Consider the following 19,698-nt stretch of genomic DNA (forward strand, 5'->3'; position numbering starts at 1 on the left):
CCTCTCTCCTGCTGATGTCACCTGGAGTGTACTGCGCAGACACAGACCATACTGGGCCTGCGCTGTGCGCTCTTGACATCAGCGGGATCGAGGACACGGCAACGCAGGCGCAGTGGTTTTCAGACTTTAAAGTCTGAAATTCCAGAAGTGAACCGGAGGCGGGGCCGGAGCATCGGTGAGTGGCTGCACCAACACAGGATGTCTGCGGGGGACCACTAGAAGCCCCGGGTAAGTTCAACTCATTTCCCCCCCCCCACCCCCTATAGTATCCCTTTAAATTGGTCCATTTTAAAGCTATATAAATTTGCATATCTGTGATCATCTATACTGATTTGTGGTCAGATTGGACAACTGTATCGATAGAGGGGTCCAAGGCCAGTAGGTGGGGAGCTTTGTGCACACGGCAGTGCAGATCCTTTTTGAGTCGTTTGCTGGAATTTTCTGCACTCGCTTTAATGACTTTTCCCAGTATTACCGCCATGTTGCCACACTTATCGACCTTTACTCTTATTCAGGAAACTTTATGAATGTGGAGAATTTTTACTGCTTATTTTTTCATTACAAGTTCCTTTACCACACCTGTCCTGTAAATGGAGGTCGTTGTGTAGGTAAGCTCTCCTGCTACAGCAGGTCCAGAGCCCCCTCTCTTCTGTGGCCACAGGCATTAGGGCCCATTCACACTACAGCATTTTGCCGGCGATTTTGGCAAAACGCTCTAGCGCTCTTTAAAGGACTTCCGAGGCCAAATCAAAAATTAAATACCTGCATCATATTTGAAGGCACGGAGGATGCCGTCCCACCGTTTCCCCGCCCGGCCCGGGCTCTCCTGCCCCTACAAAAATGGCCGCATGAGCTGGCTGTGGCTGCACAGTCCGCATAGCAGCATGTAGCCTGCACCATTTTCGGGCAATTTTCCGGCGATGGCGTTTAGTGCTATACAAGTGCTAAATGCAAACATGAGAAAATCGCCAAGTGTGAATTTTTTTTTTTCGCCTGAGCAAAAGCGCTAATGTGTTGCAGGTGTGAATGGCGCCTCAGTCTCCTCACACAGGAAGTGATGCGGAGGCTGCATGAGAAAGGTAACTCAGATCCCGGCAACTAGTAATTGATGCCTCCATAAAGAGGGCCTGTCTTGGGTATTGCAGCTCGGGGACCCCTTAGGGGCCATGATGAAGGAAGTTGGCTGAGAACATGTTAATGCCTTTCTAAACCAAACAAGACAAATCCTCAGTAGAGATGGTCGCAGAGATGCATATTTTTCTGAGGTTATACTTATGCAATTTTTTTATGCAAACAAATGCAGCTTGAAAATGGCCCAATCAATTTAAACCTGGATTTAAATTGATTGGTCCATTCTCAAACTGCATAAATTTGCATAATTTGAGAGTTTGCATCTCAATAATCCTCCCTAATCCTCACAAGGGAGCATAACACGCTCACGTGGTCGGGACACAGATTAGTGTATATGAATATGTAGGATCCTGCCACTTGTTTTGCAGCTCTGCATACTGTGTGCTGGTCTCCATTGTGCTGGCCAGTTTTTGGATTTTTTTTTTTTTTTTTTTTTTTTTTTGTAACCAAACTTTTGCCTGTGCCAGATTTTATTATACTGAAGTTATAGTACAGTTTTTTTAACGTTGTAGAAAACCTAGATTTGAAAAGTGGCCTTTTCTGTATTTGGCTGAAGTCTACATGACGCTTGTTTCTCCCCCAGGTCTCCTTACAGCTGTTGCTCTTGGAATGGTGACCATGTTGCACTCTGGATTTTGGTGGACCTGTCTTGCGGTGGTGACCTTCCTCTATGGTCTGGTTTCGGCTCAGTTCCCCCGGCAGTGCACCTCTCCAGAGGTCTTTGCCAGTGGTGAATGCTGCCCTGGGCTCTATCCTCATTTGTCTCCAAACCGGGATGACCAGTGCGGCTTCAGTGTGGGCCGTGGTGTGTGCATGCCTGTGACCATAGACTCCAGGCCTCATGGACCCCAGTATCGGCTGGAGGGGGCGGATGATAGAGAACACTGGCCTGTCCGCTTCTTCACCAGGTCTTGTCTGTGCAACGACCGCTTCCATGGCCATGACTGCGGCAGCTGCAGGCCCGGCTGGACCGGAGACAACTGTGACCAGCCCCAGATGGCGGGTAAGAATTGGTTAATTCTTATTGGATCTTTTTCTCATGATAAGAAATGGTCACCAATGTGCTAATTCTGGATTACATGTAAATGACGCAACTTGGCCAATCATGTGCTTTCTGCTGGTTTGGTTGGCCGGATTCCAAACTGCATAGTCTATATTTAACTTGCCTGAGAGCTAGACTTGGCATCTCACTGACTTCTCTATCCATGCTAAACTGCTCCACTAAAGAGGTCAATGAGATGTAACTGGTTCTGAGCTGATGCAGGGTTGTGCAAATCATGTATGCACATTTCTGGAGCTTGAAAGTTGACCAATCAAATTCCATTTTTTTAAACTGCATACTTTTGCATTGAAAATGTGCAAAATCCTGTTTAATGTGTGCAATTTGCATTTCATTGGCCTCCCCTGGTGACAACTGGCGATATCTAGAGGCAGAGAATGGAGTTGGGCAGTTTGGTCCCATTTTCAATCAAATTTATCCTCTGTAGGATTCGGTTGGTTATCTAGCTGCACACATTTTTTCCATTGAGGATTTGCATAAATCACGCATCCATTTTGAAATTTGCACCCTAACCACTTTAGCAGAGCAGCTAGACGCCTGTGACCCGATCTCTTAGTCTTAGGCAACATTGCTGGGCCATCCCCTAACCCTGGGCCTGCAGGATGGCTATGCACTCTGCTTCAATGTGGTAAGCTAATGGAGCAGGAAAGACTAGACCTCACATGGCGAGCAGGACAGACAAATCAGCTGTTACTCGGCTAAGTTGATCCACCTGGTGGATTGCTGGCTGAGCAGTGGTGGTCATCAGCAATCAGACTACTTCTGTACCAGCAGTCTCTGCCACCTTAAAAGGAACCTAAACTGAGAGGGATATGGATGTTTCATTTTTAAAAATGCCAGTTGCCTGGCAGTCCTGCGGATCTCTTTGCTGCAGTAGTGGCTGAATCACACACCTGAAACAAGCATGCAGCTAATCCAGTGACTTCAGTCAGAGCACCTGATCTGCATGCTTGTTGAGGTGCCCTGGCTAAAAGTATTACACAGGATCAGCAGGAGAGTCGCGTAACTAGTAGTAGTTTAAAAGAAAACATCCATATCCTTCTGTTTAGTGTCCCTTTAAGGCTACTTTCATAGTTGGACGTTGTGTTTGATGCAAAGTTAAGGTTGCACAATGCGGCCCTAATGCAATGCATATACTTTCACAGTGCGACGATAAAGTCGCACATTAGAAAATGTATTTACAATGGAAGGAAAACGGCGCATGCGGAACATTTTAAAGAGAAAAAAACAATACTGAGTATGTGCAACACAAGTAACGCAGCAGATTCATTGCTAAACGCACAGCATGCACCATTTAATGCTACACGTTTCACACAACGTGTGCACTGTGAATGTTGCACAGACTTTGCATTGCTGTGTTACTCTGTGTTACAATATTTTATAACTTACGACTTTAACATCGCACTGTGAAAGAGACCTAAGGACCAGGGACTGCTGGCATGGTAAAATGGCGCTAACCAACAAATTGACACAATCATTTGCTGTTCTGTCCCTCTGTCTATATGATAAAGCTGTTAGCCTGTCAGGGAGCTGCTTTCACTGGCTCCTGATGCTGTCAATTGATGTAAGGAAATGGGGTTGGCTTACATTGATGGACAGCATCGGGAGCCAATGAAACCTGCTCCTGACCGGCTCACAGCTCTGCCGTCAGACAGCAGTGCAAGTGATCTGCAGCGTGGAGACGGGAGCGGCAGAACTGCGTGGTGACGAGTGTTGAAATCTACGTCCTGGCAAATCCGCACTACCACACGCAGGACGTAGATTCCAACTGCGTCGCTCCGGAACCAGTTATGTGTACAGGGCTTTAGTGAGGGGACACAAACCAAACAGTTTACTATGTAAATTTGGGTGCTTGACTTCAAAAGGAATGGTGAATTTGTGGTGACCAAAAGAATTATGTGGTATCATTCCTTTAGCACTGTACAAAAGTGGGGAACATGGATACGGCCAGGACACATCAAACCTCTGTACAACCAGGACATACAGCAATACATTTTTAATTGTGTTGGGCATGTTAATATGAAACCTTACATCAGAATGAGAAACTCTAGAAGGAGCCTGCCATGGCGAGCATCCAATCTGGAGGGTAGTGGGTTGGAGACATGGGTTGGTGGATGAGGCAGTAAACGGCCAATGCTACCTCTAGCAAATTATAGGCTTGTCTAAACGGGTGTTGGAAGGCTTCCAGGCTCAAAGCATGGACTGGCTGGGGAGAGTTCCAAACAAGGGGTGAAGCTTTGGAGAAGTCCTGAATGCAGAAGTGAGAGGTGGCTAAGCTAGAGGACCAGAGGGTCTCCTTGTAGTGAAGGTTCCAGGTGGGGTGGGATTGTTGAGGAAATGTAAGGAGGTCTTGTACAGAGGTTTGTAGGACAGGGCAAGGAGTTTAAAATGCATCCTTTGAGCAATATATCCAATAGTCTGACAGAAAGGGGCTGCACCAATTCACTTACATGGCTACAGTATGTAAATAAGCACATAGGTTCTATTATAAGGTGGAATGTAACCTATACCCCAATAGAACCTCTAGTGATCAATATGTCTTCTTCCAGTAAGAAGAAACATTTTGGATCTTGATGCTGCGGAGCGTCAGCGTTTCATCAATGCCCTCAACCTTGCGAAGAATACGGTGCACCCCAACTATGTCATCGCCACAAGACACTACAGTCAGCTCATCGATCCCGAGACAAACATGACCAACTTCCAGAACATCTCCATTTATGACTACTTCGTCTGGACACACTACTACAGTGTCAGCAAGACCTTCCTAGGCCTGGGACGTGGCAGCACTGGTGGGGTAGACTTCTCTCATGAGGGGCCGGCCTTCCTGACGTGGCACCGGTACCACCTGCTGCAGCTTGAGAGGGATATACAGGTACTAACCTTAGGGTAACTATCTTTTTGCCAGGGATAATCTCTGAAATGTTGAATTCCTACCGACAACCTGGTCCATGACATGAAGTAGATAAGATGCTATATTACAGGTAGGTGAGTGACTTTGGGATGGTCCATGAGACTCAAATTCTGAGTTTATGCAGGATTATGTAAATTTCAAGCTTGAAAGTAGACCAATCCCACCAAAATTTAAACTGACTGGTCCATTTTGAAGCCCGCACATATTTGCACCACAATTTACATAATCCTGCATGAACTCTGATAATTGGAGGAAAAAGTCACACACCAGTTAGTGGCCTTAGGCCCTTAACCCTCCTGGCGGTAACCCCAACCTACACTCGGGTAGCCACCGCAGAGGATTTCTCTGCCCCGGGAGGTTTTTATTTTCCACTGTGGCTAGCTAGCATTGCCCCCCCCCCCAGTCCCTCAGCTCTCCACCGATCGCTGCCATTATACGTACTCCCACCCCAGGATCCTGCTATGGTGCAGCCTCTCCAATCAGCGCCAGGCTTCGCTATGGGGAGGATTGGGATTGCGCATGACATCATGTCCGATCGTTGTCATAGCAACAACTGAAGCACATTGGGGAGGCTGTGGCTCTCGTGGAATCAACGCTAGGTAAAGTATAGTGGTGGCGATCGGGGGGATCAGAAGCGTGGAGGGGGGGGGGGGGGGGGGGGACTTGGGGAACAATGGTAGCTAGCCTAGTGCTAGCTACCAAGGACTAAACCACTTGAATTAACAAATATCCCTCCCACAGACGCAGCCTCGGAAACTGCGTACCGCCAGGAGGGTTAATCAGCCCTTTGCATTGATGGGCTTTAAAGCCCCTCTGCAGCTCAAAGATATGGATTTGTAAGGCTTCTCAGTGGACTCAGTTTAAGATTAACAAATACTTGATGACCAATCTTGTCTCGATGCAGCAGAAGGTAATGGTTTCTGTTGGAATGTGTATTTAACAGGCTATGTGTATACCTATTAAGATGCGTTACAAGCTATAACCACAGGATGGCAGTATTTAAAATGGCAAAGGCCCCCTTCTACATCCAGTCTACAAGTGTGTAAAACTTGTGTTCTTGGGGTGTAACAGCCAATAGCCATGAGGTGTTAATCTTTCTCCTGCACTCTAGATTGCTACGCACGAAGGAGCTAGATTATAATAGCATTCTAATAGTTTCTCTAGTCCACTATATAAGATCTGTTTTTGAGGCTCCTTAATTTGAGATGGGTACCAACAAATCTTAATGCACTATCCAACTTTCTTTGTTCATTGCTCCTAAGGACCTCCTGAATGATCCATCATTTGCCCTTCCCTACTGGAACTTTGCGATCGGTGGAGACCGATGTGACATCTGCACAGATGACCTGATGGGAGCCAGGAGCAATTTTGACCAAAACCTGTTGAGTTCCAATTCAGTCTTCTCTCGCTGGCAAATCGTGTGCGAGTTCATAGAGGACTATGAGAGTCAGGGAACTATCTGCAACAGTAAGTTGGCATTACTCTAAAAGACTTAAGACTGTAATGTCCTGAGCCTGACATGGGAGGGGTGGCACAGCACCCAGGGTTGCTGGCAATCTATGGACAGGCAATCATCCAAATATCAAATGTCAGGTCACTGTAACACTTGTCAATGATGGGTAGCTGTCCACCTCAGACCACATCACACTGCATCCTATTGTGCACATGAGCACACTGCAGTTAGGCACAGATCAGGCCTCCCTCTCAGTCCCTCACTAGTCAGTATGCACACTTTACCCCTTGGCAGCTTGGTGCATTTTTTTTTCACTCTGGATGGTGGCTGCATTTGTTTATTAGGGTGTCTAGGGTTGCTGCTAATAGAGGGGTGTGGAATAGCCTGTTGTAGCCTAAAATGTGACATCACACCCACTATTTGGCTCCACCCAGAAGGCCCCCAAAAAGTGTGCTTCTGGCTGTCCCAACACCCCATCCCTGCAACATGTTGGGTGTCCACATTTTTAGGTACTTTTGTTTTAAAAAAAATAGACATTAGGTTGGCAACTCTGGCAGCAGAGAATCCAAATTAAGCCCTGCAGTATTAGGCAGCCTCCTCCCCAGTATAGATGGGCAAGATATGGCCCCAGGATTGGGTAACAAACTCCCCTCCCTCCAGTGGTGCACATGTGATGCCACTAGAGGGTCAGATGAGACTGTTTCAGACAGCACTGAAGAGGGATCCAGCTGACAGGTGTCACAAGCACGCTCCACCCTGCTCATGGCCATGTGAGGGGTAAAAACTACCATGGGAATGCCCCATCCAACCCAGGAGACATGCACCGTCTTCTCTGGCATCCCTGTTTCCATAGCTGCAGGACGTCAGTCACATGACCCACCACAGCTATTGGAAGTCCAGGAGCCCAAAAAGGAAGCTGCATAGCCTATCTCCCCTGGCCTTGATGGTGGTGGTTGCCATGGCTCCTGTTCTACATGATGGGTGGGCTCTAACTGCTTACAATAGGGACACTTCTGGCAACCTATACTGGGAGAATGTTTGGCCGTTATGCTAAGGGATGGGTTGCAGTTGTCCATCTAGCTATCTAGCTACCTACTTGGGGATGGCACAGCACCTCTGGCTACAGCATCACAACAGAATGCTCGCCTCTACTGGGGACAGCTTCTACATCCTTGCCCTAGGAGCTGCTCTGGTGCGATGTATTGAGATGCCATACCATAGGTGCTGCTAGTGGTGTGAATGGATGCTGGGTGGAGATGTGACGGCAAACCCTAATCTGATTCCTGGATCAACATGGAGACCTACATCTAAAAGCCAAGTTTAACTCTTGACCCCAAGTGTTTGGCTGGTTTGATAAATTGTATAGTCTCTTGTCCTGAAGACTTATAAAGGGGCCCATATACTCAGCTGATTTTCTGACTGATCAATTGCAAATCGGTTGGCCAATCGACAGATCGATGGCCGATTTAGATGGTTTTCCATCGAACTGGCAGGGTGGAAAATCTAGGTCGATCTGATGAGATTGCTTATCATTTTGCATTGGCCTTAATGGAAATCTGATGGCAAAAAAATGCCATCAGATTGAATTTCAATAGATTTCAAACTGAAATCTATTGGAATTCTATCCTGGTAAAAAAAAAATGTTCTAAAACGCATCAGATCATCAAATGCATTTCTTATCTATCTGCTGCCAATCTGACGAGTGTATGGGCACCTTTATTGTACAAACTTGTTCACTCAGTGAGCAGTCAACTTGATGATTTGTTTACATTACCCCATTCTCATTTGGAACAATAGACCAGGCATGGTCGGAATAGCCGATTTCCGTTTCCGGCACAATTCCGCATTCCGACATATAGAAATTCCGTTACCGTTCCATTCCGACGGTATACCGGGTCAGTTCCACGGAATTCCGATTTACACGGAATTCCGTCGGCAAAATTTTAAAACCTCCTCCTCCTCCTCCTCCTCCCCCTCCCATCCATCGCAGTAGGGAATTGCAGATTTTCAAAACAGCTTATATACCATAGCTGGGATTTGAACCCAGAACCTAGTGTGTAGTAGGTATCTGTCTTACCCTCTAGACCATGACCCACACTACATGCTAAAGCTGCCGGTAGCATAAACCATACTTCCATTATGATCAATTCGATAGAAAAAGTAGCATGATTAAGGATTTGTACTTTTTGAAAAGCATGCTTATTTATATACCATAGCTGGGATTTGAACCCAGAACCTAGTGTGTAGTAGGTATCTGTCTTACCCTCTAGACCATGACCCACACTACATGCTAAAGCTGCCGGTAGCATAAACCATACTTCCATTATGATCAATTCGATAGAAAAAGTAGCATGATTAAGGATTTGTACTTTTTGAAAAGCATGCTTATTTATATACCATAGCTGGGATTTGAACCCAGAACCTAGTGTGTAGTAGGTATCTGTCTTACCCTCTAGACCATGACCCACACTACATGCTAAAGCTGCCGGTAGCATAAACCATACTTCCATTATGATCAATTCGATAGAAAAAGTAGCATGATTAAGGATTTGTACTTTTTGAAAAGCATGCTTATTTATATACCATAGCTGGGATTTGAACCCAGAACCTAGTGTGTAGTAGGTATCTGTCTTACCCTCTAGACCATGACCCACACTACATGCTAAAGCTGCCGGTAGCATAAACCATACTTCCATTATGATCAATTCGATAGAAAAAGTAGCATGATTAAGGATTTGTACTTTTTGAAAAGCATGCTTATTTATATACCATAGCTGGGATTTGAACCCAGAACCTAGTGTGTAGTAGGTATCTGTCTTACCCTCTAGACCATGACCCACACTACATGCTAAAGCTGCCGGTAGCATAAACCATACTTCCATTATGATCAATTCGATAGAAAAAGTAGCATGATTAAGGATTTGTACTTTTTGAAAAGCATGCTTATTTATATACCATAGCTGGGATTTGAACCCAGAACCTAGTGTGTAGTAGGTATCTGTCTTACCCTCTAGACCATGACCCACACTACATGCTAAAGCTGCCGGTAGCATTAACCATACTTCCATTATGATCAATTCGATAGAAAAAGTAGCATGATTAAGGATTTGTACTTTTTGAAAAGCATTCTTATATACCATAGCTGGGATTTGAACCCAGAACCTAGTGTGTAGTAGGTATCTGTCTTACCCTCTAGACCATGACCCACACTACATGCTAAAGCTGCCGGTAGCATTAACCATACTTCCATTATGATCAATTCGATAGAAAAAGTAGCATGATTAAGGATTTGTACTTTTTGAAAAGCATTCTTATATACCATAGCTGGGATTTGAACCCAGAACCTAGTGTGTAGTAGGTATCTGTCTTACCCTCTAGACCATGACCCACACTACATGCTAAAGCTGCCGGTAGCATTAACCATACTTCCATTATGATCAATTCGATAGAAAAAGTAGCATGATTAAGGATTTGTACTTTTTGAAAAGCATGCTTATATACCATAGCTGGGATTTGAACCCAGGACCTAGTGTGTAGTAGGTATCTGTCTTACCCTCTAGACCAGGGGTCCCCAAACATTTTGGGTTGAGGGCCGGGTCAACATACTTCAGACCGCTGGTGGGCCGGAGTAAACATAAAATGATGTAGAAGTCTTTGCGGACCAGACAGTGAAGCATACCCAGGTGACAATCTGCAAGCCAATTGGACAGCAGTGTCACCTGATGTGGAATTTGATTGGAAACCAGCAAAATTTCTGCTTTCTGGCTTCCATGTGGATGGGGGGTGCTGCACTGCTATTCCATATGTGGACCACCAATATTTAAAGATGTAGCTGACTGCATTTATAAGCAATACATTTTCTGTGTGGGGGGCCGGTAAGAAAGCCTTAGGGGGCCACATTCGGCCCGCGGGCCTTAGTTTGAGGACCACTGCTCTAGACCATCAACCACACTCAGGGCCAGGCTTTAGCATGTAGTGTGGTCAGAGGTGGGACAAGGTCCTTCAGCACCCAAGGCTGAGACAGCAAAGTGCGCCCCCCCATCCCTCCCACCCCAGCTGTCACACACTGATTGCTAATACACTAAGAGGTGCCCCAGCCCCCCCCCCCCCCACCCCCAACACCTTAATCTCTACTTATCTGGCTTGCTGTCGCTGCCATGTATCACCTTTTCTTATTTCTTTCTGCTTCAAACACAATTGGGAATGACAGCTGAATGAATTGTGCACCCCCTCCTACACTGCGCCCTGAGGCTGCAGCCTCTCCAGCCTCAGCCTTACTAGTGGGTAAGACAGATACCTACTTCCATGCAGTGTGGTTCATGGTCTAGAGGGTAAGACAGATACCTACTACACACTAGGTCCTGGGTTCAAATCCCAGCTATGGTATATAAATAAGCATGCTTTTCAAAAAGTACAAATCCTTAATCATGCTACTTTTTCTATCGAATTGATCATAATGGAAGTATGGTTTATGCTACCGGCAGCTTTAGCATGTAGTGTGGGTCATGGTCTAGAGGGTAAGACAGATACCTACTACACACTAGGTTCTGGGTTCAAATCCCAGCTATGGTATATTAGCTGTTTTGAAAATCTGCAATTCCCTACTTGGATGGATGGATGGAGGAGGAGGAGGAAGATATTTTTTTATGTCATTCCGGAAAATTCCGTCGGAATTATAAAATTTCCGCGGAATTCTGTTTGAGAGGTATAGGAATTCCGATTTGACTACCGGAATCGGAATTGACCTAATTCCGGCCGGAATCACGGAATTTATAATTCCGCGGAATTTTCCGAGCATCCCTACAATAGACCAGCTCCACCAATTAAAGGTATGTTAAGGTATTTATCTCCGACTATTGTACACTTCAGTCTTCTCCTGACCTGGAGCTGACTGTCAGACAGGAAAGTTGGTCAGTATGGCTAATTATGACTTCAAAGCTCTACACTTATTTTTAGTCAAGCATGTTTCCACTGTACAGTGCATGTGGGCCCCCCACCTTACAGAACTGTAATATTCTTCAGGTACAGCTGGCGGCCCAATAAGGAGGAACCCCGCAGGAAACGTTGCCCGTCCCATGGTGCAGAGGCTTCCTACCATGGATGAGGTGGTGATGTGCCTGGAAGTGAGCTTGTTTGATACCGCACCATTCTTCTCCAACTCTTCTGAAAGCTTCAGAAACACCATTGAAGGTACAGTGCATCTATCACAGCTTGACTTATGCTAAAACCACATTCTTATCTAAAGGACGTTGCACTGGCCCACACAGTCTAATTCTTGGGAATGATTTTGTGGGCTACAGAAGTCTTATCAAATGTTTGCTTTAAAAGACCTTTCATCACTTAATCTTAAGTGCTACTAAAGTCAAACCCAGAAAGTACAAAGTGAAAACCACTTTTCTTAGAGCCAGGCAAACTCGTGCATAAAAGTATCCATAATATACAACAACCAGTGCAGACTTATACAATACAATAACATTTCTATAGCACTTTTCTCCCATAGGACTCAAAGCGCTTAGGCTCTCTCTTAGACTTGGGTGCTAGACTAGTTTAGGGGACCCAACAGGAAACCTCATGACAAAATTCCAGAAACATGATTGGGTGGATGGCACCCTCTCAAACTGTTAGCTTTCAAATGGGTTGTAGTAAACTCCACCCACACTATTCAGCCAATCACAACTTTGTACTATAGAGGGTGTTACTGGAGAAGTGTTCCTTCTGAGCAGGTGTGGCTCAAGGCTTGTGGCCCTTTTACCCACCAATGTCAATATGGTATCATGTGCATGGAAAATGGCCACACTGATTACGGACGCTGTCTATCTGCCTTGTGCTCATGACACAAATGTTTAATGTTTGCTGAAATTTGCCACTGTGTTTTGCCTCCACCCCACTGTCTGCATATGGAACAATTGAACACTGTGGCACATTGGCCAGATTTAATTATTGAATTAAACTGGACTGTGAGGAGCAAGGTTTTTGACCATTCTTCTTTAGACATGGCACTGACATGGTTGATGTTGGCTACACAACAGGTTACATGGTTTCCCTGCTCTGTTCAAATGTAAAGTAAGGCCTATGCCATTGCACACCTCACTTCCTCCCTACTAATCTGCTTCCACTAGCCATCTGATAATTTAAGATATTGGTGGTCTGTTGCCTGATAGGATCTGGAAGGCGGGGGAAATTTGGGTCTAAGCACTGATTGTAAGATGGCGTTAGACATGCTCACTTTAGGGTCCCCCCCCCCTCATTTATGTTGTGCATGACATTCTCCCAAGTTGCAAAGGCATCTAACAGACTTTTAGTATTGAGTTCTAACTACAATAAGGTTACTTTTGTGAGGTGTCCAGTGGACTTGTCATGTGTGGCTTATGAGGTGTCCGGTGGACTTGGCATGCATGGATTGATGTGCTTCTTTCTGCAGGATACAACGAACCTTCTGGCCAGTACAACCCAACTGTCCGAAGCCTTCATAACCTCGCTCACTTGTTCCTGAACGGCACAGGAGGACAGACCCATCTCTCTCCAAACGACCCCATCTTTGTTCTCCTGCATACATTCACGGACGCTGTGTTTGATGAATGGCTGAGAAGATATAATGCAGGTAGGATCCATAAGTGAACCAGCAGCCACTCTTGCAAACCAGACCCTTAACTGAACTCTTCTAAAACGGTAATCTCCATTTTCTCCTCTAAACCTTCTAGATTCCACCCAGTATCCCCTGGAAAATGCTCCAATTGGCCACAACCGGCAACACAACATGGTTCCCTTTTGGCCTCCAGTGACCAATAAAGAGATGTTTGTAACTGCCCCAGAAAACCTGGGCTACTCCTATGACATCCAGTGGCCCAGTGAGTAACATTTATTCTTTGGGGAGGGAGGTGTCAATTGTCTCTATTACAGATGCATGATTTTCAGAGTTGTTGTAAATCTGCATTGTGCCAGTCCAATGCAGCAGATAAACTTGAGGTGGGCCTTTGAAAAAGTAAACCAGAGCCCAGCTAGTGTAGCAGTCTGAAAGTAGGATACTCGAAGTACTCACAACATTGTGTTGCTTAGAAGGGCAACCACTGCCAGTAAGGCCTGCAGAGAAATCTCCTCTCCCCTTGGGTTGAATGCTCTCAAGTTATGGTCGCTCTTGATTCCAGCAATGCAGATGCATGCATTTGGAGGCCTCCCTCAGGGCGTACGTTAAAAAGGGGCGCTGGGAAAAAAGGGCGCCGGGTTTTTAACGATAAACATGGATAACGTTTAAAAAAATATTGTACTGTTTTTCGTTTAAAATGTTTTTAAAGTTATAAATCATTAAATAATGTGCATTAAATCGGCAATTGTAAAAACGTTAATCTTTCGTTTAAATAGTGAAACGTATAATAACGTTTAAAAAAAAAAATTACTAAGTAACCCTCCCTGTACCTACCCCTAACCCCTAGACCCCCCTGTTGGTGCCTAAACCTAAGACCCCCCCCCCCCTGTTGGTGCCTAAGACCCCCCCCCCCCTGTTGGTGCCTAAGACCCCCCCCCCCCTGTTGGTGCCTAAGACCCCCCCCCCCCCTGTTGGTGCCTAAGACCCCCCCCCCTGTTGGTGCCTAAGACCCCCCCCCCTGTTGGTGCCTAAGACCCCCCCCCCCCTGTTGGTGCCTAAGACCCCCCCCCCTGTTGGTGCCTAAGACCCCCCCCCCCTGTTGGTGCCTAAGACCCCCCCCCCTGTTGGTGCCTAAGACCCCCCCCCCTGTTGGTGCCTAAGACCCCCCCCCCTGTTGGTGCCTAAGACCCCCCCCCCCTGTTGGTGCCTAAGACCCCCCCCCCTGTTGGTGCCTAAGACCCCCCCCCTGTTGGTGCCTAAGACCCCCCCCCCCTGTTGGTGCCTAAGACCCCCCCCCCCTGTTGGTGCCTAAGACCCCCCCCCCCCCTGTTGGTGCCTAAGACCCCCCCCCCCTGTTGGTGCCTAAGACCCCCCCCCCCTGTTGGTGCCTAAGACCCCCCCCCCCCTGTTGGTGCCTAAGACCCCCCCCCCTGTTGGTGCCTAAGACCCCCCCCCCCCTGTTGGTGCCTAAGACCCCCCCCCCCTGTTGGTGCCTAAGACCCCCCCCCCTGTTGGTGCCTAAGACCCCCCCCCCCTGTTGGTGCCTAAGACCCCCCCCCCCCTGTTGGTGCCTAAGACCCCCCCCCCCCTGTTGGTGCCTAAGACCCCCCCCCCCCTGTTGGTGCCTAAGACCCCCCCCCCTGTTGGTTTTTTCGTTTAAAAATAATGTTTGAAAAAAAATATTGTACTGTTTTTCGTTTAAAAATAATGTTTGAAAAAAAATATTGTACTGTTTTTCGTTTAAAAATAATGTTTGAAAAAAAATATTGTACTGTTTTTCGTTTAAAAATAATGTTTGAAAAATGTATAAATCATTAAATAATGTGTAATCATGAGAAACAGTAATAAAACATGAAGTCTCCGGGCGCCGCTTTTAAAACGTTATTTTTCTCTGGCGCCCTTTTTTCCTATCGGGCGCCCATTAAACGATATTTATTATAGGAGTGAATGGCGGCGCCCGATTTGTCCACTAGCCTCAGGCGCCCGAATTTACTGTTTCCTCCCTCAGGAGTGTACATAGTACAAACTCTTATATGAATGTCCATTTTAGCACACCTCTAATAAAAGATTGTTTGAGGTACTCACATCAAAGTGCTTAGTGCTACACAGCTTTGTGCAAAAAAAACAGCTGTTGGGATACTCCTCCCACCTGCACCTTCCACCAAAAATGGCTACTCCCCCCTTCTACCAGCTTATGTGCCATGCCAGTAGGCTTCCACAGATTTATTGCAGGCCAGAGATGTGTACAAAATGGACCTGAGGGGTAGATTCCTATTGAGTGACCTGTATGCAGCTTTACTATCTTGGTGTAGTCTGCAAGAAGGGTGAAGGACTTCAACACTGTGAGATGCAAATTAAGAGTTGATGCAGGACTATGTAAATTCTATATGCAGCTTCAAAATGGACCAACTGAATCTTGCCAAGGTAAAATTCAATTGGTCAATTTTCAAGTTGCATACAGATTTTGCATAATACTGCAATTCAGAATTCTTTGCATCTTGATGACTGTACTTGAACATCAGTTCAGACTGCCCCTCACCATTTCTTGAGCCATCCTTCAGGTGTTGGTTCTCCAATGTTGGTTGAGTTACAGTACATAAGCACTTTATACAATGAGTAAGACGTCCAAGGTAAAAAATGGCTTGGTATCAAATGATCCTTGGCTGCCAGTAAAGTCTAGGGAAGGTCATGTGCATAAAGGGCTGGCCAACAATTAAATGGAAGTTAATGCAACTTTGAGCTGACGGCTCATATGGTCTTAAAACTTTCATCTCATTGACCACTCCCATTAGGTGGAATTGAACCTTGTCTGCAGGGAAGCTTGTTGGGCAAATATGAAGGCCAGAGGGAAGTGCAATCCTTCCTTGTGTGCGGTAACCTTGGGTCATTCCACCACCATTCAGCTGAACCTTAGGCCTGGGACCCACTAAGAGCTGTTCTAAAAGCTCTTGCTACTGTAATTCTCTTTATTTACAATATCTCATCCCTCAAGTGAGATCACATGCATAGCATTAGCTATTTTTCCACTCTCGCACTTACAAAAGGCTGCTAGTGGTTTCCAGGCCTGAGAGTGGAATGGATGTAGGCTGGGCTATGGAATTGGGGAATGGGTGTCAGTAGGGATGGCTAGTGAGATGCAAATGTGTATATCCAGCTGGAAAAAATGACCCATCCACCCCCAGCTCTGACTTATTAAATTGGTGTGTTCAATCTTCATAACCTGGTAGATCCTTGCAGCGCAGGGACAAGGTCCTCCAGCACCCAAGGCTGAGACACCAAAGTGCGCCCCTCCATCCCTCAAACCCCAACCGTCACACAGTGATTGCTATTAGACTAAAAGGGCCACAGGGCCCACAGCCTCCCCAACACCTTAATATCTAGTTATCTGGCTTGCAGTCACTGCTATGTATCCCCTTTTCTTATTTCTTTCTGCTTCATACACAATTAGGAATGACAGCTGAATGAATTGTGCGCCCCCTCCTACACTGCGCCCTGAGGCTGGAGCCTCTCCAGCCTATGCCTCGGCCCGGCCCTGGATCCTTGACCATTACCCAGCTGTGTGGCTCCATTCTAGTTTGAGGTGTATTTGGTCTTCCTTGTTGCGTTTACCAGGAGCCTTGGAACTGATGTGGGGGTGGTTGGCGGAGCCTTGGAACTGATGTGGGGGTGGTTGGCGGAGCCTTGGAACTGATGTGGGGGTGGTTGGCGGAGCCTTGGAACTGATGTGGGGGTGGTTGGCGGAGCCTTGGAACTGATGTGGGGGTGGTTGGCGGAGCCTTGGAACTGATGTGGGGGTTGTTGCCGGAGCCTTAGAACTGATGTGGGGGTTGTTGCCGGAGCCTTGGAACTGATGTTGGGGTTGTTGCAGATTACAGGATGCAAGGGGCCTGATGTGATACTAGTCTCGGGACTGCATACAGCAATATTGCCCTTCTGCAGCAAGTGTCACTACAGTAATGTTACCATAGCAATGGTCACACTGCTAGAGTCAGGGCCGGATTTGTACTTTTTACCGCCCAAGGCCAACTATACCGTCTGTATGGTTATCTCTGTGTGCCCCAATGAGAATTCTACTTACTTTCCATCATTGGATGTCACAGACAATAACTATTTTTAGTAATTTGTCTAGATTATTAGTTATGTTTATGTTTGCCATTTCATTAATGATGGACCCATTGAGTCACCATGAGAGTTAGGATGATGTATACCTGCAGGATAGAGCTTACAGGTCTTGCAGGGACAACACAAGTACAGGGCAGAGAGTTCAAAGGGTAAATCTGTCTTTGTAGATAGGGATGGCTGCATAAAACAGCTTTACTGCCCCTCACTTAGCCGCCCCTAAATTTCTGGTGCCCTAGGCCATGGCCTATGGGGCCTTGCCAGAAATCCAGCCCTGACTAGAGTACATGGGTCATGCTAATGGCATAAGCACTTGCTCCACAATATTGCTGTGCAGTTAATGCAGCATTACTGCATTAGGCTCATGATGCTGTACTTTACTCTTAAAAAACGTGTCACCTTGATCTGACAGGTTTTGGACAAGTCACTATTCTCATGGGGACTCTCAGGCTTTACTTTAAGTGGTTTTAGTTTTTATTTTGTTCCCACCCCTGAATGGCAGTTGCTAAGTCTAGCTGCCAAAATTGGGCATGAGGAGCTGTACTAGTCCACAACTGGTCAGCTCTGTCCAATTTTTTTTTTATTTGAAATAAGTACAGTATATGGAGGCTGCCATACTTTTAAACAATGCCAGTTGCCTGGCAGCCCTGCTGATGTATTTGGCTGCAGTAGTGTCTGAACACCAGAAACAAGCATGCAGCTAATCTTGTCAGATCTGACAATGTCAGATGCCTGACTTGCTGCATGCTTGCTCAGGGGCAATGGCTAAAAATGAGGCACAGGATCAGGACAGCCAGGCAAGTGCTTTTGTTTAAAAGCAAATGCATATGGCAGCCTCCATATCCCTCAGTTCAGTTGTCTACACTGCATACTTTGCTGTAGTGGTGGTTTAAACTGGGGGGGGGGGGGGGGGAGAGGAGGGTATATCTAGAGTTGTGGTTTGGAAACAATATCTGTCATTTGTTTTCTTAGGTGCTCCTCTGAAGAGTCCAGAGATTTCTGCGATTGCCATTGTGGTGGCTTTGGCAGTTGTGGCGTTGATCTTTGCCGGGGCCAGATGTGCGGTTTGGCGCAGGAAGAGGAGGAATGCGTCTCTCCAGCCACTCATGGCCGAGTCCTACCAGTGTTATGGTGAAGATGAGGACAACGCTCAGGCCGTGTGATAGGAGGAACTCCAGCAATGTCTGCCCTCTCCTGTGATGTCAGCCTGTAAAGGGAGGAGCTTATTGTGACAATGGCACAACGCCAGCCTGTTATACACCATGTCAGCCTGAAGATGCTGCACACCACATGCCAGAACCTGTATAAAGCAATGGATGCTGCATCTGCTGTAGAGAGCCTTGATTGGCCATGTTGGTGGGACTTGTCTCATGTTACTGATGCTGGCCTGTGCTCTGTAACACATGGCTGCATTTGTAGTTACATGCGTGTTTATATGGTGCAGCTGTCTGTGGCCTCATGTTATACAGGGCTCTATTGTCATGTGACTTATCCCATCTTTGTGGCATGGCTTGTACACTGTATTATATACATCCTGAAATACACTTCATTGCAAAACCTGGTGTGTATTCATTTCCTCTTCTGTAAAGACTATACTGGGCTCTGCAAATGCAGAAAAACTCTGTAAGGTGTTCGTTCGCTACAGATCATGATGCAAGCAGTGGTGGTCCCTTCCATTGGGCCACCACTATAGAGCATGCTGCATGTAGCACTGGTGGTCCCTTCCATTGGGCCACCACTATAGAGCATGCTGCATGTAGCACTGGTGGTCCCTTCCATTGGGCCACCACTATAGAGCATGCTGCATGTAGCACTGGTGGTCCCTTCCATTGGGCCACCACTATAGAGCATGCTGCATGTAGCACTGGTGGTCCCTTCCATTGGGCCACCACTATAGAGCATGCTGCATGTAGCACTGGTGGTCCCTTCCATTGGGCCACCACTATAGAGCATGCTGCATGTAGCACTGGTGGTCCCTTCCATGGGCCACCACTATAGAGCATGCTGCATGTAGCGCTGGTGGTCCCTTCCATTGGGCCACCACTATAGAGCATGCTGCATGTAGCGCTGGTGGTCCCTTCCATTGGGCCACCACTATAGAGCATGTAGCGCTGGTGGTCCCTTCCATTGGGCCACCACTATAGAGCATGCTGCATGTAGCGCTGGTGGTCCCTTCCATTGGGCCACCACTATAGAGCATGCTGCATGTAGCGCTGGTGGTCCCTTCCATTGGGCCCTCACTATAGAGCATGCTGCATGTAGCACTGGTGGTCCCTTCCATGGGCCCTCACTATAGAGCATGTAGCACTGGTGGTCCCTTCCATGGGCCCTCACTATAGAGCATGTAGCACTGGTGGTCCCTTCCATGGGCCCTCACTATAGAGCATGTAGCACTGGTGGTCCCTTCCATGGGCCCTCACTATAGAGCATGTAGCACTGGT

At 46.7% G+C, this 19,698-nt stretch overlaps 1 protein-coding gene across 1 annotated transcript; it reads left to right on the plus strand.

Annotated features, from left to right (window-relative positions):
- Window positions 1-1,862: 1,862 nt before the first annotated feature.
- On the plus strand, window positions 1,863-18,723 carry LOC137544901 (5,6-dihydroxyindole-2-carboxylic acid oxidase-like). The gene is made up of 7 exons (XM_068266000.1): window positions 1,863-2,134; window positions 4,741-5,063; window positions 6,365-6,569; window positions 11,578-11,745; window positions 12,977-13,156; window positions 13,257-13,403; window positions 18,230-18,723. Exons 1-7 carry the CDS (start codon window positions 1,945-1,947, stop codon window positions 18,418-18,420), a joined length of 1,404 nt encoding a protein of 467 aa, XP_068122101.1. The 5' UTR covers window positions 1,863-1,944; the 3' UTR covers window positions 18,421-18,723.
- Window positions 18,724-19,698: the final 975 nt, after the last annotated feature.

The sequence above is a fragment of the Hyperolius riggenbachi genome, chromosome 1 (genome assembly GCF_040937935.1).
Source record: "Hyperolius riggenbachi isolate aHypRig1 chromosome 1, aHypRig1.pri, whole genome shotgun sequence".
In the NCBI taxonomy this organism is placed as follows: Eukaryota; Metazoa; Chordata; class Amphibia; order Anura; family Hyperoliidae; genus Hyperolius; species Hyperolius riggenbachi.